The sequence below is a fragment of the Muntiacus reevesi genome, chromosome 12, assembly GCF_963930625.1.
Source record: "Muntiacus reevesi chromosome 12, mMunRee1.1, whole genome shotgun sequence".
In the NCBI taxonomy this organism is placed as follows: domain Eukaryota; kingdom Metazoa; phylum Chordata; class Mammalia; order Artiodactyla; family Cervidae; genus Muntiacus; species Muntiacus reevesi.
Window position 1 is genome coordinate 11,595,237 of NC_089260.1, and position 23,410 is coordinate 11,618,646.

The 23,410-nt window shown below is 39.0% G+C and overlaps 1 protein-coding gene across 4 annotated transcripts in view; it reads left to right on the plus strand.

The window, feature by feature from the left end:
- ESRP1 (epithelial splicing regulatory protein 1) overlaps positions 1–11,111 on the plus strand; it is a 57,149-nt gene extending 46,038 nt beyond the window's left edge. For 3 of the 4 annotated variants that reach the window (XM_065903216.1, XM_065903214.1, XM_065903213.1), the window contains 2 exons: positions 1,013–1,122; positions 9,598–11,111. In XM_065903216.1, coding sequence (XP_065759288.1) covers positions 1,013–1,087 — 75 coding nt within the window. In that variant the 3' untranslated portion in view covers positions 1,088–1,122; positions 9,598–11,111. The remainder of the gene's footprint in view (positions 1–1,012; positions 1,123–9,597) is intronic. The other variant, XM_065903215.1, reaches the window with a different exon arrangement.
- The last annotated feature ends 12,299 nt before the right edge of the window (positions 11,112–23,410 follow it).

The window sequence follows — 23,410 nt, forward strand, 5'->3', positions numbered from 1 at the left end:
ATATATATAATAATGGCATATGTCATTTTTATAAATGTTACTTTTAATTTTTAGATGTATAGTTCCCCTTTCCTCAGCAAAATTCTTTCTATAAAACTACTCCCACTTAATTTTTCCATATTTGATTTGAGGTTGAGGGGGCTGGAAAGGGCTGATTTACAAAAAGAGAAGAATTGTGATACTAAAGCAAGATGTAGGATATAAGTTCTGCTATCAAATCTGCATTTTTGTAAATTAACCTGAGTGAGGCCCATTTTGATAAATGAAATTAATAGAACGAGAATTGAATTTATGAAGGCAAGCTACTATACAAATATTTAGTGATGAGGATGTCATTCTGGTCGTGAAAATAAATCTTTGTCTTTATTTTAGTTGATGAGCCTCTTACTCTGAAATGGGCTCTTAGGTATCCTTATATTAGTCCTTTGACTTTTTCATTTGCTCTGCATTAACCTTTGCTGTCAGTGGCTTTGCATTTTCAATAGTGCTAACTTTTTTTTCTCCTCCAAGTACCGACTTTAATCATTATCTCTTTGGGCCTCTCACTGCTCTTAACTTGCTGCACTGCTGAGAGAACTAGATTGATATTACAATCTAGTTGTAATATTGTAATATCAACTAGATTGATATTACAATCTAGTTGTAATATTGTAATATCAACTAGATTGATATTACAAACATAGCTAATGTTTGTGGTGTCATGGAAACTGTATTCTTAGCAAGATCTGAATTGTTTGGTGATGTTGTCGTACACTGTTCTTTCTCTATCTCTGCATGTTCATCTGACTTCTCGCTTAGAAGAGATTTTTATGGTATTTAGACATGTTAAGGAAGAAACGATGATTTGAGATTCGCAGTTTCATATATGGCTGCTATCAGCGTTAACTTGTTTCCTGTGGTTTTGATGTCCTGTATATAATTCAGTTGGTAGAACTATTCAGTTGAAATGCTAACCGTCTGTGGTGATAGTTTGTCCATCTTTTGATCCTGTTTGTTTTAACTTGCATTTTAGTATGCAACCGAGGATGGACTTGTACACACAAGTGACCAGGCCAGGACTCTATCCAAAGAATGGGTTTGTATTTAAGGGCCCCAGCAGTTAGATCATCCTCAGAAAAGAAGGTAAGGCTCTGTGCTGTGGAAGTTAAATTATAAAGGGCCTAACAAATAGAGATCAAGAATCTCGGTGTTTTTTAGGTCAGGTGGGACTTCCCTTCCCTTCATGTGATATAAGAAATGACAGAAATCTTGGAAGGAGTGGAGACTGAAATTAAGATTGTCATCTAAGTATAGTATCTAAGCTAATATATATATATGGAAACGGTTGTATGTTACTTTGGCGTAAGGGAAAACTTTTCCATTTGGAAATTATTTGCAATATCATGCAGAATACAGGTTGGGTATGTTTTCTTTTGTTTTTTTAAGTTGAGTTAGAATCACATAAATCATTTTAAAGTATACAGTTAAATGATATTTAGTGTATTTGCAATATTGTGCGACCACTATTTCTATCTAGTTCCAAAACATTTTTATCAACTCTGAAAGAAAATCCCATACCCATTAAGCAGTAGCTCCCAGTTTTCCCTCCTAATAGACCCAGGCAACCAATCTGCTTCATTTCACATGTTTTTGAGGTTTATTCATGTTATAGTATGTATCGGTACTTCATTCCTTTTTTTGTGACTGATTAATATTCCATTGTATCAAGTCGGAATTAATATTTTGACTCAATGGACATGATTTTGAGTGAGCTCCAGGAGTTGATGATGGACAGGGAAGCCTGGCATGCTGTAGTCCATGGGGTCACAAAAAGTCAGACATGACTGAGTGAGTGAACTAAATATTCCATTGTATGGCTATGTGAGATGTTTTTTTTCCCCCATATATCTATTGATGGTCTTATGGGCTGTTTCCACCTTCTGGGTATTGTAAATAGTGCTGATGTGAATAATTATGTACAAATAATTGAATATTTTAAATTATTTTGGGTGTATATTTAGGAATAGAAACACTGAGTCATATGGTAACTCTATTAAGTTGGTTATACTTTTTTTCCTAGTTTCTCTTTTCTAAAATTGTGGTAAAATAATATATAACGATTTTATAATATAATATATAAATTATATATAATTATAAAATATAATACGATTTTAATCATTTTTTAAGTGTACATTTCATGGCATTAAGTACATCCACATAGTTTCTCTTTTCTAAAATTGTGGTAAAATAATATATAATGATTTTTATAATATAAAATATAATATATATATAATAATATATATTATATATATTATATATAATTATAATATAAAATATAATATAATATAAAATATAATACGATTTTAATCATTTTTTAAGTGTACATTTCATGGCATTAAGTACATCCACATTGTTTGCAACCATCACCACCATCTAGCTCCTGAACTTTTTACCTTCTCATGCTGAAACTTTTAAATAACATTAAACAATCTCCTATCCCTCTTTCCCCAGCCCCCGGGAAACCATTATTCTCTTTTATGTTTCTGTGCATTTCACTATTGTAGTTATCTTATAAATGGAATAACACAGTATTTGTTCTTTCGTGGCTGACTTATTTACTTAACCTAATGTTTTTTAAAGTTCATCTGGGTATACTTTTAAATATGCTTCATTCCAAAATGATTGTAAGGTTTTTGTTGCGTGTCTTTCTCCTCTTCTAAAACTAAACCTAGAGGAAAAGGATTCTGATAGCTTTTTGAATAATTTTTTTTCCCTACTAATTGATAACCTTCCCCTAAAGAATATTAACATTGTGTATGAATCTCCTCAAAAGAGCTAGTTATAAGGACATGTTCAGGAATTGGTGTTTCTTGTTTCTTTCTCTCTCTCTCTCTCTCTCTTTTTTTTTTTTTAATTGGGTTGCTGAAACTGGTTTGTTGGCATGTCATTTTCAAATTTTGGTAACCATTTTCTTGGCCAACGACTGTGTGGGCTTCAGTCACATGGATTCCAAATTAGAAAAGAGGTTGTCATTGCAATGTTGTCTTTGAGAAAATTGACAGTTGGGAGTCTTAGTCTATCATTCTGAAGTTGTAGAAGCCCCAGTTCTGAGTTGGAAGTGTTGATTCTCTGCCGTTTTCAGTGAGGTTTCAAGATGCTGTCAAAGGGCATCACGCCCACATCCATGGTAATGTGAGTGGAGAATTTTCTGGTCCACAGACTAGTCCACTTTTTCATGCACGGTGATGAGAGAACTTCAGATGTTCTTTGTTCAGCTCCTCGATGCTGCCTATGAACTTGACAGGCATACTGTGCACATAGTGAAATGTGTGTTTTGAATAAGGAATGACTAGAATTGGGAATTCCCTGGTCATCTAATGGTTAGGAGTTGGCACTTTCACTGCCAGGACCGAGTTTGATCCCTGATCAGGGAGCTAGATCCCAGAAGCCTCATGACCAGAAAAAAACTGACTAGAAGTGGGACGTTTTGAAATATCCTAAATTGACTATGACCATTCCTCAGTACCTCTAATTCTATCTTAACGTTTGTATATTTGGGGTCATGGTAGGATAACACATCAGGTCCTTTGTCAAAATCCAGGCTTTTGCATTTAACATCAGATTAATCTGCCTTTATATTGAGGATTTTTAAAAACTCACATGGAGTACTGTATGAAATACTTGGCATAAGTTATCTCATTCAGTTATATCAACAACCTTGGGAAGTAAGGATCATAAAAGTATTTGTGCTCTTTGTAAAGAATTTGAAACATATAGACAGTTACAAGGAAATCAGTAATCATCCCACCACCTAGAAATAGCTACAGTGAATGGTTCTTTTCAACTTCTTTTCTTATACGCCCTCTAGGAATTTTGAACCTTTTTCTTTCCCCTTAACCTTTTACTGTGACTGTATATTTGTATATTTTCCTCCTCATCCACATGCGCATTAAATTCATCATCATCAGTCATCTTTGACACCAATAGAGTGGCTTGAGCTCTGAGAGCACTTGTATATCTGCAGTCTCATTGGGGTTTCAGCACAGCCCTGTGAGGCCTCAGGACATGTACCTTGGCTCCATTTGTCAGAGGAGATGAAATCCAGAGGGCTTAGACAATTTTCACAAGTCATACAGCTAGTGACCAAGCTGATCAGAGACCCATAGCTTCCAGCTTCACTCTTGGTGCTCTTTCCTTTGGGCAAATGGGAGCACAGCAGTAAGTGTTTGAACTGAACAGTGACCCAGAACGTCTACATCCTGATTCCTGGAACCCGTGTCTTTTGCCTAACCTACTAAAAGATGTAAATTAAGGATCTCGAGAGGAGTTTATTTTGGATTACCTGGGTGGCTCCTAAGCGCGATTATAAAAAAGAGAAAGAGATAGGTAGACACATAAGAGAGGAGGTGGAGGGATAACTCTGAGAGAGTGCGGTCAGGTGGATGCAAGGCAAGGAACACCTGTAGCCGCTAACACTTGGAAAAGGCCAAAAGTAGATTTTTTTCCTCCACCCTACCCTCTGGAGGGTGTGCGGCCTGGCTGACACCTTCATTTTTGACCCCTGGCCTCCAGAATTGTTAAGAATAAATTTCCCGTTGTTTTAAGTAACTAGTTTGTAGTGATTTGTTACAGTAGCCACAGGAACCTAATATGTTGCTCTAAAAAGTCACTGAAAGAACAACGTCACTGCTGGTTATAGAATCAGGTCAAGGTAACCACAGCCCATGGTGAGGTCTGGTAAAGAAGTCACACTGTCTGTCTTTTCCTGTAGCCTTGTCCCCTCAAAGGAGCCTATATTTGCAGACTGCCCCCAAAAAGATAATGCCTGATATTTTGGTCATAAGAAACCCCTAAGGACAGCTTACAGGCTATTAAAGATGCCCAAGGGGCCCTTCAGAGGAGGAGGTTGTGATGACTGGCTGGAAAAATGCCTCCTCACATGGCCAGAGTTCTTGTCGCCTTAATTTTCACTGTGAGCTCCAGGTCTCGTACTCTTAGGCTCTCAAAGGGTGGGGTCAGCTCATAAATTTAAATTTGTCAACAAGTGCTTCCTAACTGTATTTACAGCTGTATTTTGCATACATAAGGAGATGGTAATCCTTTAGAGGGGACACTTCCCTTCTCTGTAAAACATGAGGGAAAAGGTAACTTCTACATATGAAACATTTTTGGGTGTTAAGAATCAGGTGGATTAATGAAGTTACACAAACTAAAGTTCTTTCTGTATACAAGTAACTATTCTGTTGCTATGATCACAGTAGTCATTACAGGAGCAGACCACTATCTGCATTCCAGACTTCTTCAGATTTCACCAGTGTTTTCTCTTTCTATTCCAGGGTCCAGTCTAAGATTTCACATTTAGTTGGTTTGTCTCCTTAGTGTCCTCTGGCCTGTTGGCTTCTCAGTCTTTGCTTGTTTTCTTGACCTTGACAATTCTGCATTATACTGTTCTTGATGTCTTGTGTGCTGTCCTTTAGCTGGATTTGTTTAGTTTTTTTCTTGTGGTTAAACTAGAGTCGTAGGTGTTAAGAAAGAGTACATGGAGGTGAAGAGCCCCTCTCATGCAGTTTCGTGATCTCTGTCATCTGTTGTGTTTGTACCCACGTGACTTCCCTGGTGGCATCAATTTTGATCTCTGGGTAAATGGCTTCGTCCATTCAGGCTGTCTTAACACAATTCTGTGGACTTGGCTGGCTTATAAACGACAGACATTTACTCTCACGGGGTTCTGAAAGCTGGAAAGTCCAAGATTAAGTATTTCTAGTTTCCTTTATGTGTGTGTGTGTGTGAAAAGGTTTGTCTGTATACTAGGTATTTTTGGAAGCTCTTGTAATCTATTAAGCCTGTTATTGCCCCAGTACCTAAGTTTTATGGACAACAAAGCAAATCTCCATGTAGCTCTCATTTGAATAGGTTTTTTTTTCTCTTTTTGGCTGCACTGGGTCTCTGTTGCCGTACTCGGGCTTTCTCTGGTTGCAGTGATTAGAGGCTACTTGCCAGTTGTACTGCTCACACTTCTCATTTCGGTGGCTTCTCCGGTGCTGAGCACAGGCTCCATGCGTGTGGGCTTCAGTAGCTGCAGTAGGCAAACTCAGCAGTAGGCGGCTGGAGCGCTGTATTTGTGGCACATGGGCTTAGAAGCCCTGCAGAATGTGGGATCTTCCGCAGCAGGGATCAAACCCGCGTCTCCTGCTTTAGCCGGTGAGTTCTTAACCACGGGGCCTCCAGGAAGTCCTGAAGGGTATTTTTTATTCTTGGTCTCTTAAGTGTATAGTTGGGATTACTTTGTGGATTGAAAAAAATTTTTTTTTTCTTTTGGATCATTATAGTGACTTAAGATTTTAAGTTTCTGGCCCCAAAATTCCGGGTATCTTTTTAATAAAAAGAGCAGCTTTGAAAATTGGACAAAACTTCTCTCTTCCTCCTCCAACTAGGATTATAAAAATGGGCCACAATGACAAATAAATATTCTTTTGATTTAACTGACAAAGAGCTTTTCTTCAATTAAAGAATTTGAGTTATAGGTTTTACCTTAAAGAAGAAGAAACTGTTCTTCTGTCCAATAAAAGATCCCATCTATGAATTATACTTTTCAGAAAACAGATGTCAAAATTGCTGGGAGAAAATGAAATATTGCAACTACAGAAAGTCCCCTACATATGAACAGGTTCTGTTCTGAGAGTACTTTCTAAGTCCAGCTTGTTAGTAAGTCCAACAAAGTTAGCCTAGATACCCAACTAACACAATTCGCTATGTAGTACTGTACTGTAATAGGTTTATAATGCTTTTCACACAAATAATACATAAAATCAAACCTGAGAAATAAAACATGTTCCATCTTACCGTACAGTACCTTGAAAAGTACAGTAGTACAATACGACAGCTGGCACACAGGGGCTGGCCTGGAGTGGGCAGGCAAGAGCAGCTTCTGACTAGAGGATGGACGGGAGGTGGGATGCTGAAGGACCGTCGGCGATAGGAGACGCGGGGCAGGCTGCACCGCCCCTCGTCCACCTGACGCTGATGGCACGGGTTCTGGTTCTTTGCTGGATTAGCTTCTGTCTACCCTCTTGAAAAATAACGACCCAGCGATATCTGGGTAGTAGCTGTTTTTTACTTGTCATAGATGACACAGTAGCACTGGATCGCATTCTGAATGGCTGCTGCAACCTCCAAGACTAATAGTGCCTCCGCAAATAAACAAAATCCCCTCGCCATCTCCTGCGTCGTGAATCTCTTCCGTTCTCCGCTTACTTCTTCCTCTTGTCTCTCTTTGTCCTTTCCCTGGGCCTCCAGTGCCATCAGGTCTCTAACACACATTTGCATCTTTGAAAGTTCTTGAAGGTTCATATGTAGGGGACTTACTGTAATCAGAGTTGCAGGCATTTTTTTCTTTTTAAGGGGTGTAGGTTCATTCCATAGGGCAGAACACCAGTTGGTGAAACCAGGTCTCTTAAAAGAATTCTTTGTAAATGTACATAGAACTTTTAATGATAGCTTACTGCAAAATACAGCATTATATGTTTTGACTCAGATCTTACTAGAAAGGAAAGACAAATTTGTGGATATTTGCAGTTGTACCTTAAAAATCATCCTTGCATAATAGTGTTTGCTTTTCTGCAGCTGTAGGGGAATATGAAACATTTTCTCCTTATCCACCTGAGGTTTTCTTTTTTGTTGTTGTTGACAGCTAGGAATCTACAGTTGCATTGCTAAATTCTAAAGTTGCATTGGATACCATGGGGATTAAAAGGCAGGTCTGAGAAGGTTAAGCTTTTAATTTTTTCAGAACTTGTCCACATTTTCTCAAAACATGAAGGTATAACTTTCAGCATCTACAGTGATTTCCTACTGGAAATACTAGTAGTCTGGGCTGAGAATGAGGAAGGTGCAATTCATTGACTCTGATAACAGACACGTCCAAGTTGACCAACTTGGCTGCATCCAAGGCCGTACTCTCAGCCCAGCTCTCTTTGTGCCATACTCCCAGCAAATCCTGGCTTGCCGCCCTTCCATTGCCAAGTCCAGAGGAAGCCAGGGCTTCAGTGTCACTGGCCTCACTTTAAGTCCATCCCTGAAACCACTGTGGCCAAGGACACACAGGGCTCTAATTGGCTATATTTGGGTCACTTTTTGGGCTCAGTGGTTTTAAAGTTGCCTCTTTATGGCCTTGAGATTGGGGGTGGGGCAGTCATTTAAGGAAAATCAGGTGCTATTGCCAAAAGATAGACAAAATAGATATTGGACAACAGTAATAATGTTGGGTCATTGATAGAGATTTTCTTATCAAAATTTAGTATCCAAAGAGCAAGTTTCAATGCATAGTATTTTAAAGCTAAGTGCTAAATTATGGTCCCTTTGAAAACCACATTTAAAAATGAATTCTAACAAAGAAACAAATGTTTCTCTATTCTTAGAGTACCTGAATCTAAATCTGTATTCCAGTTTTGAAATCTTATTTGTTTTTTTTTGGGCTATATGCTGAGTCTTAGTTGTGCCACACAGGATTTTTATTTTCATTGCAGCGTGCAAACTCCTAGTTGTGGCATGTGGGACCTGGTTCCCTGACCAGGGATCGAACCCAGGGCCCTCTGCATTGGGAGCACAGTAGCTACTGGACTACCACGGAAGTTCCAGAATCTGCTTTTAAAGCAAATCTAGTATTAACCACAATTACAGATTGGCCACATGAACAGAACTAAACTCTGAAGAACTATATTTCTATCTTCATTTCTGTTTCTCATTTACATGTGAAAGTATACACATGCCTAGTTAGTTTTCATTTTAAAGATTGTGTGTGGGATATAAGCAAATAGCACAGAAGAACCAATTTGCATTCACATTCTAGATCTTCCAGTTATTGGCTTGATTGCACTGTGCCTCAGGTTTCCCATCTGTAAAATGGGGGTGACATGGCATATAGTAGGGTGATGGAAGGATGAAATAGTCCACATCAAGGTGGTTTTTATAGATTGGTCACTGACATATAGAACTCTCGCTACAGTGTCATTATTTAGTGCTTTTTTTTTTTTTTTTGCCTGCACCACGTGGCATGTGTGGTTAATTCTCCCACCAGCTGTGAAACTTGTGCCCCCTGCTTTGAAAGGATGGAGTCTTAACCTCTGGACCACCATGGAAGTTCCCTCTCAGTGCTTCTTACTGATACAAATATTCTTGTTTGAATTTTTTTTGAAATTTCTTATACTAGAATTTAATATTAAATTTTTGTCTTAATGGCTTGATTTATTTAAAAAATGGTATTTGAACTGCCACTATCACTAAAATGCTTGGATAACTTGGGGACCCAGAATAAGGAATGAAGAGAAATAGTCTCTTCACAAAAGATTTAAGTGGGGAGGTAAAAACATACCTTATCCCATGCATGATAATATGGCTAGGGTATTGGGGAAATGCCAGTTATCACATAAACCTCACTTGTTAGCAGTGTATTCCCTGAGAATTTGCTGCGTAAATACCAATTATGTCTGTGTAAGATAAAAATTTGGAATCCTTTTAAGACGTTTAGGCCTTTTAGAATTCAGAATCCTTTTTACAGTGACTAAGAATAGCAAAATTGAGACACTGTAATTTTTCCTTTTGTTCTTTTATTTTTTTCAGTGTTTGAAAGATGTATGGAGATCCTGAAACCTTCAGACATAAGACAACTTCCAGCCACTTCAGGAGAAGTTTGTCTACACTCAGGCTGCAGTATTTTCAGCAAACATCACTGGACGGTGGGCCAGTGCCCGATCTTTTGGTGGAATGAAAAATTTGAGCCAGTGAAGCCAAATTCTCATTGCAAGCAGTATGCTTGGCTCCTTGATCGTTGCAAACAGGCATTTAAAATGTGAATTTGAAATCAGGTGTCTCCATTACTACCAGCTAATGTGGCATCATAGGTGTTTCCTAAATTTTAGGTCTTGCGGGAAAAAAATACTCCACTCGCATCTGCCATCTCCACCAGGAACTCTTTTATGGAAGCTCCGTTTTTGTGTGTTCCCCCTCTTCTCCCCGTCTCCCTATCTTCTGCACAATCACGTGCTCTTCTGAAGTAAGAATAAGGTCTTGGAGTACGTAAGTCCCAGACTTACAAAAAGAAATAAAGCTATTATTTCCCCAGTCTCTTGGCCATCACAATGTCTTACAGTTAAAAGCCACCAAAAACTATTTTTAGAACACCTTGGAATAAGTGAGAAGAAATGGCACACCCATCACAAAACATACATAGTTTAACAGTTGCGTTTTTTCTCAGTGGGTATCAGTTGTAAATAAAAATGAACTAGGGGCCAAAATGTAAAACCAAAAATGAAGCAGCTACGTGTAGTTATTAATTTCTAGTTTGAACTGTAACTGAATACTGTGGCTTCGTATGTATTATTTTATACTGTACTTTTTCCATTATTGATGGTTCAGACTTTAATAAGAAATTCCATAGTTTTTAATATCACAAATGAGAATATTTGAACAATGTATTCTAGAAAGCAATATACTAACTAAAGTGAATGCTTGTATATAATGAGATAGCCTTAATCCTTTTTCTCTAATGCCTTAACTGTCAAGTAATGAAAACTTTTAAAAAGCCTAGGGTTATAGTCAGCATGCTAGACTGAGAGGTAAGCACTGATGTGATGAGAACAGGTACTGATGGTATCAGTGCTTAGCACTATGTTTAGCTGTGTGTATGCTCCAGAAGTGCAATATCAGACACTAGCTAGATAGTACTGCTGCCTCATGGTAACTCCAAAGAGAAAAACAGAATTTGATTAACCGAGTGCACATGTTCCTTTAAGTTACTCTTAATGTCCTTAGCTTGAATGCAATGCCATACAGATTTATGTGGCTGCTATTTTTATTTACTTTGCATTATTTTGATTAATACCTTGAATGGAAAGCCAAACATTCCCTCTTCACTGACCAGTAATGGCCCTTTAACTGCAGTAGGAAAAATAAAAATAAGAAAAACCATGTTGTGTGAAAATTGGTGATAACTGGCACTTAAGATCATAAAAATAGTTCTTTATCCTTGGCTGCCTTAAGATGCTGTTTGCCCAGAGCTCCGAAAGACTTTAAGATAGGCGGTAATACTACAATACTACTGAATTTTTGTAGAATTGTTACATTTGATAATAAAACTTGCCTGTTTAATCTCAATGTTTGCATTCTGTTTTGTGATTAGAAGAGTTAAGGGTAATAGATAAAGGGTGTGGTGGGTAGAGCCATCTTTTCCTGAGGTGGTAGGATATTTCCCTAATTTACTGTCAGTATTTGTAGGTGTCCTCTGTCGTGTCTGACTCTTCGACCCCATGGACTGTAGCCCGCCAGGCTCCTCTGTCCATGTAATTTTCCAGGCAAGAGTACCGGATTGGGTTGCCATTTCCTTTTCCAGGGGATCCTCCTGACCCAGGGAATCGAACCTGAATATCCCGTACTTCCTGCATTGCAGGCAGATTCTTTACTGCTGAAATACAAGGGAAGCTATCAATGATTAATGCACTTCAGATACAGATTAAACAACCAGCCTTAGAGTATAAATCATTGAGACTTTGATCCCAAAATTCTTAAAACTGTAGTCATAGTTATTAATATGTGGTCCTTGCATCTTATTATTAGAGCTCTGTTTGCTTGACAATTTGAAAACCTATTGGAGTCACATAAGACATTTCTTAAAAGCCATATAATAAAAGCTAGAACTCTAGTGTTTCTGAATCCCACATACTACTTTATTCCAATTTCTCGCTTTGCTAATTCTGAGTTGTCCAATATTCTCTCTAATCCAAATTTTATCCATTTTTTAGGAGCCAGGTTAAGACTTGCCTGACTTCCACCATTTTAGAGTTGCATATATTGACCGTACCATTATTTGAAGTATATACTCTTTATGGAGTTCAATTCCAGATCTAGTACATTTTTAAACCCATGATCTTGTTAAGCACTCACCAGATGAAGTTTAGTTCACCTGGGACACTTTTGCAATCTCAGTCCTTGCCAGCATCATTTATAAGAACGAAACAACAACAACAACAAAAGAATGAAACAATTGCTCTCAGGTTTGTGCTTCCAGCTTTGGGTCTGTGAGGAGGGAGCAGAGCCCTCTGGGCAACCTCAGGTTCTGCTCCAGGTTCCTGTACCTTTATGTCTCTGGTAGGCATTTAATGTCCAAGTTATTCCTTGCCTTAAAGAAAAACAGGTTCCCTGCACTAAGGAGATAGTACCTCATTCAGTTGCTCCTAAGGCAGAAGAAGAAAATAGGCAGTCACAATGGCATGAGATTAAGAAAGGCCGGTGGGGAAAGAGTTGAGAATAGAGAGGACCGGAGTATATATTAAAAAAAAATCTTAAAGTCCATCTCTTAGGTTTATAGTTGGTTACATAATTTCTCTTCCTCTCTCTGCTTCCCCCAGCTGTTTGGGGAAAATGATTTTAACATCTACAAAAATAGAATAATGGCCACCAAGCCTCTATCCAGCTTCAACAATTACAAACTCAAAGTCAGTCTTTCCTATAGATGGATTATACGATCAATTGTAAAATCTATTACATATAGGATTATATGTAGTTATATTGTTGTTCAGTCACTATGTCATGTCTGACTCTGTGACCCCATGAACTGCAGCACGCCAGGCTTCTCTGACCTTCATTACCTCCCTGAGTTTGCTCAGACTCATGTCTATGAGTCAATGAGGCCATTCAACCATCTCATCCTCTGTGGCTTCCTTCTTTTTCCCTCAATCTTTGCCAGTGTCAGGGTTTTTTCTAATGTGTCAGCTCTTCGTATCAGGTGGTTAAAGAATTGGAGCTTCAGCATCAGTCCTTCCAATGAATATTCAGGGTTGATTTCCTTTAAGATTGACTGATTTGATCTTCTTGCTGTCCAAAGGACTCTCAAGAGTCTTCTCCAGCACCACAGATTGAAAGCATCAGTTCTTGGCACACAGCTTTCTTTATGGTCCAACTCTCACACCCATACATGACTATTGAAAAAACCATAACTTTGACTATACAGACTTTTGTCAGCAAAGTGATCTCTGCTTTTTAATACTGTCTAGGTTCCTCATAGCTATTCTTCCAAGGAGCAAGTGTCTTTTAATTGCATGGCTGCAGTCACCATCCACATTGACTTTGGAGTCCAAAATGAAATCTGACAGTTTCCACATTTTCCCCATCTGTTTGCCATGAAATGATGGGATTGGATGTTATGATCTTAGTTTTTTGAATGTTGAGTTTTAAGCCAGCTTTTTCACTCTCTTTCACCTTCATCAAGAATCTCTAGTTCCTCTTCACCTTCTGCCATTAAAGTGGAATCATCTGCATATCTGAGGTTGTTGATATTTCTCCTAGCAATTTTTATTCCAGCTTGTGATTCATCCAGCCCAGCATTTTTCATTATGTTTTCTGCATGTAAGTTAAATAAGCAGGGTGACAATATACATCCTTGAAGTATCCTCTCCCAGTTTTGAACCAGTCTGTTGGTCCATATCCAGTTCTAACTGTTGCTTCTCATCCTGTATACAGGTTTCTCAGGAAGCAGGTAATGTGGTCTGGTATTCCCACCTCATTAAGAATATTTCACAGTTTGTTGTGATCTGCACAGCCAAAGGCTTTAGTATAGTCCATAAGGCAGAAATAGATGATTTTTTGGAATTCCTTTCCTTTTCCATGATCCACTGTATGTTGGCAATTTGATTTCTGGTTCCTCTGCCTTTTCTAAATCCAGCTTATATTATCTGGAAGTTCTCAGTTCACATGCTGCTGAAGCCTAGCTTGAAGGAATTTGAGCATAATCTTGCTGGCATGTGAAATGAGTGCAACTGTTCAGTAATTTGAATATTCTTTAGCATTGCCTTTCTTTGGAATTGGAATGAAAACTGACCTTTTCCAGATTGTATAGATTATCCATATTTCTTTCCACTTTTCCCACTGTTGTATTATTTTGAAGCAAATTCTTTGGGCCAAGATGAAAATGGAGCTCCAAGTATAAAACTGGGCCATGGTAGGAAGTGTTTTAATGAAAAGTGTGTGTGCTCAGTCATGTCTGACCCTTTGTGACCCCATGAATGGTAGCTCAAAGGCTCCTCTGTCTGGGGAATTTTCCAGGCAAGAATACTGGAGCAGGTTGCCATTTCTGCCCCAGGGATAGAACCCATCTCTTGCATCTCCTGCCTTGGCAGACAGATTTTTTACCACTGTTCTACCTGGAAAGCTTCTTAGTGAGAAGAGGCAAAGGCTAAATAGGACTGAGCTGGTGGAAATAACTCGGTTTCTGAATTTCTGCGATTGTGCTTTGTAGTTCATTCCCTATCCCATGTGCCAGTATAAGACACAGACTAGACAGGAGATGGTGTAAACTGAGGACTGGCAGGCCACCGGGATGGAATTCAGGAATAAGGGAGCCCTGAATGAGTACTATAGGGAGAAACTGTTTTTCTACATTTTTGCTGCCTTCTTTAAGTGAGTTTTGAAGCCAAGATCCTAAGGGATCAAAGGTTCAAAAACAAGTGACTTGCTCCTAACTTAGATAAATTAAAGGGAAATGTCCATATTTCAGTGTACTTCCCCTCAGTTACTTTATGTGGAAAGTGGAGGGATATTTCAAGCCACAACCATGCTGATAATCATTACTTTGGAAGAGTATGCAACCAAAAAAGCACTGAGGATATGTATGGTCCACAGTAGAAAGCACTGTGTAGGTTAAATGAATCTTCCCAACAACCTACTAGGTGGCTCTGGGTGGTAAAGAACCGCCTGCCAATGCAGGAGACATAAGAGGCTCAGGTTTTATCCCTCGGTCAGGAAGATCCCCTGCAGGAGGCCATGGCAACCCACTCCAGTATTCCCGCCTGAAGAATCCCATGGACAGAGGAGACTGGCAGGCTACAGGCCATGGGGTCGCAAAGAACCAGACACTGTTGAAGCAATTTAGCATGCACGCAACACTATTATTATTTTTATTGACCAGGAAATTAAGTGTAGGTTAAGTAATATCTGTCATGGCCACACAGAAAGTACAGGAAAGGATCTAGAAGATAAAGATTTGGAGTCTAGTTGATGTGATTAGTGCTCTCATAACTGCTTCTTAGCAGTTCTGGCTCTTTTCCTAGCATTGCATAAATACAATCCATCATTACAGAGTCATAGAGTTGGGCTTCAAAATGTTCCTTTGGCTTGCCTTTTCACATTATTACCAATGTGCCATCAGTTCAGCCGCTGAATTATTCAGCAGCTACATACTGTTGCTGTGCTAAAAGGCAGTGTTGATAAATGAGTAACAAAGCTGCTGATTACACACTCAAATTTGAGCCAGTGTTTTTTAATCCATACGAAACCAATATGATAGTGGAGTTAAACACTAGAAACATATTTTTAAAAATCAATGTGGAATTCTCATGGATGGTTCTCAGCGTGTGTGTGTGTGTATGTGTGTGTGTGTGTGACAGAGAGAGAGAAAGAGAATTATCCTTCAGTTCTTAGCCTGTGTGTATGCGTGTGTGTGTGTGTGTGACAGAGAGAAAGAGATTCATGCTTCTTTCCCTGATGGTGTTTCTCATGGTTTCTTCCTTAGCCACTTTCTCTATCAATTTTCTGGGCAAATTCACTAACTTACTTCTGCATTCTTCTTTGGAGCTACCAGCTTCTAAACCCAACAATTCAATGGACATTTATTTCCATTTAAACATCTCTCCGGGCATTTCAAACACAACATGCTAAAAACAAACATATCTTTCTATGCTAGCAGGTCTGAAAACCTGCTACTCATGTTTTCTCTACTTCAGGAACCAGCATAGTACCAGGTATTAAAGTTAAGAAAGCCATTTGTAAATTCCTCACCTCACCATCCTCATCATCAGTATCTCTCACCAGTTCTTTGCCTCAGTATTGGATCCATGCATCAAATTCTGCTTTCCTCTATTGCCAGAATGCTTTTTTATAAGAATAATATTTCAAATTATTACCTTTTAAAATAAAAATGTTTATTTGGCTGCACTGGTCTTTAGTTGCAGCATGCAGAATCCTTAGCTTCACCATATGAACTCATAGTTGTAGTATCTAGTTCCCTAACCAGGGATCAAACCTGGGCCCTGGGAGTGTGGAGTCTTAGCCAGTGGACCACCTGGGAAGTCCCTGATTACATGTTGTGAAACCACTTCATTGAAGTATTATTGAGATATAAAGACTGTACTTAATATATGCAACTTGGTGAGCTGGATCATAGAAAAAGCAAGAGAGTTCCAGAAAAACATCTGCTCCTGCTTTATTGATTATGCCAAAAACTTTGACTGTGTGGATCACTACAAACTATGGAAAATTCTTAAAGAGATGGGAATACCAGAATACCTTACCTGCCTCCTGAGAAACCTATATGCAGGTCAAGAAGCAACAGTTAGAACCAACATGGAACAATGGACTGGTGCAAAATTGGAAAAGGAGTGTGTCAAAGCTTAATATTGTTAACCTGCTTATTTAACTTAAATGCAGAGTACATCATGAGAAATGCCGGACTGGATGAAGCACAAGCTGGAATCAAGATTGCTGGGAGAATATCAATAATCTCAGATATGCAGATGACACCACCCTTATGGCAGAAAGTGAAGAGGAACTAAAGAGCCTCTTGATGAAAGTGAAAGGAGAGTGAAAATTTTGGCTTAAAACTCAACATTCAAAAAACTAAGATCATGGCATCCAATGCCATCACTTCATGGCAAATAGATGGGGGAACAATGGAAACAGTGACAGATTTTATTTTCTTGGTCTCCAAAATCACTGCAGATGGTGACTGCAGCCATGAAATTAAAAGATGCTTGCTCCTTGGAAGAAAAACTATGACAAACATAGGCAGTGTATTTAAAAGCAGAAACATCCAAAAAAAAAAAAGCAGAAACATCACTTTGCTGACAAAGGTCTGTATAGTCAGACCTACGGTTTTTCCAGTAGTCATGTTTGGATATGAGAGCTGGACCATAAAGAAGGCTGAGCACTGAAGAATTGATGCTTTTGCGCTGTGGTATTGGAGAAGACTCTTGAGGGTCCCGTGGCCTGCAAGGAGATCAAAGCAGTCAGTCCTAAAGGAAATCAACCCTGGATATTCATTGGAAGATTGATGCTGAAGCTAAAACTCCAATACTTTGGCCATCTTGTGCGAAGAGCCATCTCATTGGAAAAGATCCTGATGCTGGGAAAGATTGAGGGCAGGAGGAGAAGGGGTCAACAGAGGACAAGATGGTTGGATGGCATCCTGACTCAATGGACATGAGTTTGAGCAAGCTCCGAGAGATGGTGAAGGACAGGGATACCTGGCGTGCAGTCCATGTGGTCACAGTCAGACAAGACTGAGCAACTTAATAGCATACTAGGTAAGAATATTAGTGAAACCGTCACCACAATCAATGCCACAAGTATCTATTACCTCCAAAAATTTCCTCCCACCCTCTTTTTGTGTGGGTGTGTGATAAAAACACAACAAAGTGATAATGTATTCTTAACATGTCTTCTACTAAAGGTTTCCATTTGCTGTTTAAGATACCCAAACATATTACTGCATGCTATTGGGTGAGCTGACTTCTGCCTATCTCTTGAGTTTTATTCAAGGCACCCTTACCCTCTTGCTCTACATTTGTTGTCTTTTTTCCTGTTTGTTACAGGAGTAATGCACTGTTTTTTTTCTGTTATCTTTCTCTTCATTGACTAACTGCTATGCAGAATTCTAACCCTTCCTAAGGAAGGCCTTTCCGACTCACTAGACTCTGTAAATCTCCCTATAATCTGCTCCCCAGATTGTAACTTCAATCAAGATAAAGTGTATCTTCTTCCCCACTGAATCCTTAGTGACTAGGCAGCACTTGGGATATATACTCTAAGTATCTGTTGAATGAATAAGTATATGTTCATTCCTGCAGGTGAAAAAAAATGTGCTTTATGCAGTTTTCCTTTAAAGTTGTCTATAAATGTAAATGTTAAAAGTAAAAAATCATTTTTTTAGCACCATTTAAAATGTTAGTATTACCTAGTTATTAACAGTAAGCTTTTTACACTAAAGTGTAAAGTCAAAGTCACCTTTCACATTGATATACACATCCAAAGAGAAAGTTTGGTATGAAATTCACCCAAACAGGATTTTGGATGCCTCTGCCATCTCCAGGACTCACAGTGACTTTTCAGGGTCCTATTCTCAACCAGAGTGCTTATGCAGAATTATAATAAGATTTTTAAAATTTATCTATATTTAAATCAAGTCATAATTGGTGAACAGATTTTTTCTTGTCTTTGTTGTTGTTGTTTTTTCTTTTACTGTATTAAGAAAAAAATAGCATGGCAATTACCCTGTTACACTTAAATTGCTATGGTGATACATCGTAATTTTGCTGGGAAAACTTTTCCCCCTACAATCACTGCATGCTTTTGGCTTTAAGATATATCTGTACTTCGGAAGTGTGACTAGTCCTCCACACAGCTGGTCTAGATACACCCGACCAGTCATCTGCACTGATTGGCTGGCTGAGAAGTAGATCGATGGTAGCTCTAGGAGGCACCAAGCCTATCCAAGGTCTAGCTGGGAGCATTTTCAGGGTGGGATGACGGCATCAGCAGTTTCATGTATCAGGGCTTGAGGAATGGCAGGTTCTTTTCTGAATCAATAATCGAGGTACTCAGAACCCACCTGCTATCTAACTGCCTTCCCTCTATCATGAGAAAGAATTTAATCTGTTATTTACATGGGTCCAGAATGCCGGAGAGTAACCAATGCTAGGGAACTCCTCATGGGGCAGTCTCAATCCATAAATAGGTTCGACAAAGGAATGAAAGGCAAAACCAAACCAAAAGCAGGATACTTAATTAATGGAAATTTCAAATAAACAACAAGTCCCCACTGAAATGTTGTAAAGTGATTGGCCTCCAACTAATAAAATAATATTTTAAAAAAATAAATAAATAAATAAATAAACAACAAGTCATTTTTAGCTTAAGCTGGCCCAAATATTGCATGGAGCATATTATACTAAAGTGTCCTATATTATCTGGCAAGTCTAATATTCAATTCAACTAAATTTCACAAATATTTACTTACTTACTTACCTGAAAGAAGAGAGGATGAAATCTTGGTCTACTAAAATAGAAGCTTTGCCTAGGAAAATCTTAATAATAAGCCATTTAGTACCACTAATTTTTTGTATTAATGAATGAAAAAATGTGTTTAATTAATGAATTAATGCTTTCCTATGACTAATTTGGTTAAATAAAAGTCTCTTCCTGGAGGAGTTTTAACTGGAGGAAAAAACTATACTTTAGAAAATGTCCTAGAGTTCAATTGTCTGTGTTCAAATGTCCTATGTTCAATTTAAAAATATTTAAATAGAATACACATTGTTTAATGTTTTCCCACTGGGGAGGCTCATACAGTTTCCCAGTCTGACTGTTGCTTTGTATGACTGTAATTCTTCCAGTCAGTGATAGGAAGACAGCCGATCCTTGTGAGTGATAACAGAGCAAATATATTCAGGAGGCACCGAAGTACAGTTCAAACAATGAGGAAAAAGTGAGGTCTGCTTGAGAAACAACCACAGGAGCAACTGACAATATAGCCCTTTATTTCCTCTTTTACAGAAAAAGCATAGAAATTAATCCATAGTCATAAGAAGAACTAACAACAAGCTAAGACAAAACAGCATCTAATCATAGTTTTCATGGTTAGTGTGAAATATACAACTTATCTAAGACATCCACAGCTCATACTATTATCAGCAACTTTTAAATTAATTACCAACATAGTCTACAACATGTTTCGAAGAGTTGAAAGAACAGGATAAAACGTGACCAAAGTACAAGTCAGAATATAGTGCTGGTAAGAGTGTTATGTGTTTTCAAGGACTAACTGATCATACCTGGTTCAGACTTCACACAGAGGATGGTATTGAGAATAACTTAAATATGTTACTTAATGGGTAATTACAAATTTATGACATAATAAAGGTGAGAAAGAGCTCCATATCTTTAATAGAAGAAAAGCTGAACTAATGCAAAGATTTCACACTAATTATTCTATACGCTACGATGGAGAATTGGATAGAAGAGGAGTATCTTTTAAAATAGCCTTTACTTATATTTTTTTGGTTTCAAGTAGGTAAGTCTTCAGGGGTTTTTGTTTTGTATTCGTCTCATATCCTGCTAACAAGTGGTACTTGGCACACAGAAGGCACATGATCAATTTTAAGATAGAAACCTTAAGAGTCATTCTCAACTCATCATTTATCACATCCAATTTGTCGCTAGGCCCTATAGATTTTACCTCCAGCATCTTTTGAATCCGTTCTCTTTGAACACTTTTATTTCCATTGCCTTATTTCAAGCCTTTATTTTTTAACCCAGTTATTACAATACCCTTCTAATCTACCTTTTCTTAAAAGACGTAAGTTCTTAAACAAAGCATTTCACATCAATCCCTAAAAATATCCATTGCATATGAAAAGGGTCCTTAAACTTCTAGGTGGGGGTTTAGTCTCTAAATCGTGTCCAACTCTTGCAACCCCATGGACTGTATCCTGCCGGGCTCCTCTGTTCATGGGATTTCCCAGGCAAGAATACTGGAGTGGGTTGCCATTTCCTTCTCCAGGCGATCTTCCTGACCCAGGGATGGAACCAGGGTCTCTTGCATTGCAAGCAGATTCTTTACCAATTGAGCCACTGGGGAAGCCAAACTTCCAGAGGAGGCAGCAAATCATACTGTTCTTTGAGTGTAGACTGTAAATAAAAGACCATTTGAGAAAATCTGAAGTGCTTAGGATTGGTCAAGATGCTGCTGCTGCTACTAAGTCGCTTCAGTTGTGTGCAACTCTGTGAGACCCCATAGACGACAGCCCACCAGGCTCCCCCGTCCCTGGGATTCTCCAGGTAAGAACACTGGAGTGGGTTGCCATTTCCTTCTCCAGCGCATGAAAGTGAAAAGTGAAAGTGAAGTCGCTCAGTCGTGTCCGACTCTTCTCGACCCCATGGACTGCAGCCTACCAGGCTCCTCTGTCCATGGGATTCTCCAGGTAAAAGTACTGGAGTGGGTTGCCATTGCCTTCTCTGTGGTCAAGATGAGGCAAAGGTTAATGAAATGACCCTTCACATTCTGGATGGGAAACTAGCAGCCCATGGTCTGTAGTCATAAAATGGTCAATGAAGTCAGGATCAGAAGTTATCATTCTGATTATCACACATATTAGGACCATGTATGTGCCTGGTTGTGTGTAGTACCATCCGGAATCACCTGGTCTTATTGAGTTATGCAGTGACCTAATGAAAGCTCAGCTATACTGCCAGGTGAATGGCGACATCCTGAGCAGTTAGGGAGTACGTCTTTTTGGATGAAGTTGATATTTGGAATAAAAAATGTCTTATTTTTCTCATAGGAAAATTACACTGGTTCAGGGATGAAATGATTCATTCCCAGTCTTATGGGAAGGTTAGGGTTCAAGGGAAGAATGCTCCTATTAGCGAACACAATCACAATTCCACTGATTCATATCTAAAGATTGAATAAGTATCTCTCCTTTCATATTCCCATTTGATTTCGAGAATCAATATTTTTTCTCTTTTTCTACTTCTGTGTAGAGCATGTAGGAACTGAGGAATGGTCATCACCTCAAGACCCTTGACATGGAAAACAGTGGTCCTCATGAGCTGGAGCTCTGCTTGCTTCTCATCTGATAAGCTGGGCACTGAAATCTGGGAGTTGGTGATGGATAGGGAGGCCTGGCGTGCTGTGATTCATGGGGTCGCAAAGAGCTGGACACAACTGAGCGACTGAACTGAACTGAAAGGCATAAAAAGAGTTCCTGGAACTGTTTTTGCATAGCACTGAAAGCTGATAGCTTCTCCCCAAATATACTGACTTAATATAGGTGCTATTAGGAAGGAGACTCTTGCTGTCTGCTAAAAATGGGACGACCATCATTACCCCATGACTTCACTGAGTTCCTGTGCTTTTTTTCTCTCATTCTATAATAGGCATTTTATCAGTTCCTAAATTTACCTCTTCCTACTGTTGAAATGCATGAATGCAAAGTGGTATGACCCGGATAACCACAATAGTGTGGTCACTCACCTAGAACCAGACATCCTGGAGTGTAAAGTCAAGTAGGCCTTAGGAAGCCTTACTACAAAGCTAGTGGGGGCGATGGAATTCCAGCTGAGCTATTTAAAGTTCTAAAAGATGATGCTCTTAAAGTGCTGCTCACAATATGTCAGGAAATTTGGAAAACTCAGCAGTGGCCACAGGATTGGAAAATGTCAGCTTTCATTTCAATCCCAAAGAAGGGCAATGCCAAAGTATGTTCAAATTACCATATAATTGCACTCATTTCACACGCTAGCAACGTGATGCTCAAAATCCTTCAAGCTAGGTGGCGCTAGTGGTAAAGAAACCATCTGCCAATCCCGGAGTTGCAAGGGGTGCAAGTTTGATCCCTAAGTGGGGGAAGATCCCCTGGAGAAGGAAATGACAACCCACTCCAGTATTCTTGCCTGGGAAATCCCATGGACCGAGGAGCTCAATGGGTCTCAGTTCATGGGGTCGAAAAGATTCGGAGACCACTGAAGCGACTTAGCGCAGCACACAGGCTTCAGCAGTATGTGAACTGGGAACTTCCAGATGCACAAGCTGAGTTTTCAAGAGGCAGAGGAACTAGAGATCAAGTTGCTTACATTCATCAGATCATAGAGAATGCAAGGGAGTTCCAGAAATATCTTTCATTGACTATGCTAAAGCCTTTGACTGTGTGGACCACAATAAACTGGAAAATTCTTAAAGAGATGGGAGTACTGGGTTACCCTGCCTGTCTCCTGAGAAATCTGTAGGTAGGTCAAGAAGCAACAGTTAGAATCGGACATGGAACTGGTTCAAAACGGGCAAAGGAGTATGACAAGGCTGTATATTGTCATCCTGCTTATCTAGCTTATATGCAGAGTACATCATGCGAAATGCAGCCTGGGTAACTCACAAGCTGAAATCAAGTGCTGGGAGAAATTTCAACCACCTTAGATATGCAGATAATAGCACTCTAACGGCAGAAAGTGAAGAGGAACAAAAGAGCCTCTTTGATAGAGTGTGAAAAGCTTACTCAAAACGCAACAGTCAAAAACCTAAGATCATGGCATCCAGTCCCATCAGTTCATGGCAAATAGAAGGGGAAAAAGTGGAAGCAGTGGCAAATTTTATTTTCTTGGGCTCCAAAATCGCTGCAGACAATGATTGCAGCCATGCAATTAAAAGATGCTTGCTCCTTGGAAGGAAAACTATGACAAACCCAGACAGTGTATTCAAAAGCAGAGGCATTTTTTTCATATGTGACGAAGTCAAAGCTATGGTTTTTCTAGTAGTCATGTACGGATGTGACAGGTGGACTGGAAAGAAGGCTGAGTGCCAAAGAATTGATGGTTTTGAACTGTGGTGCTAGAG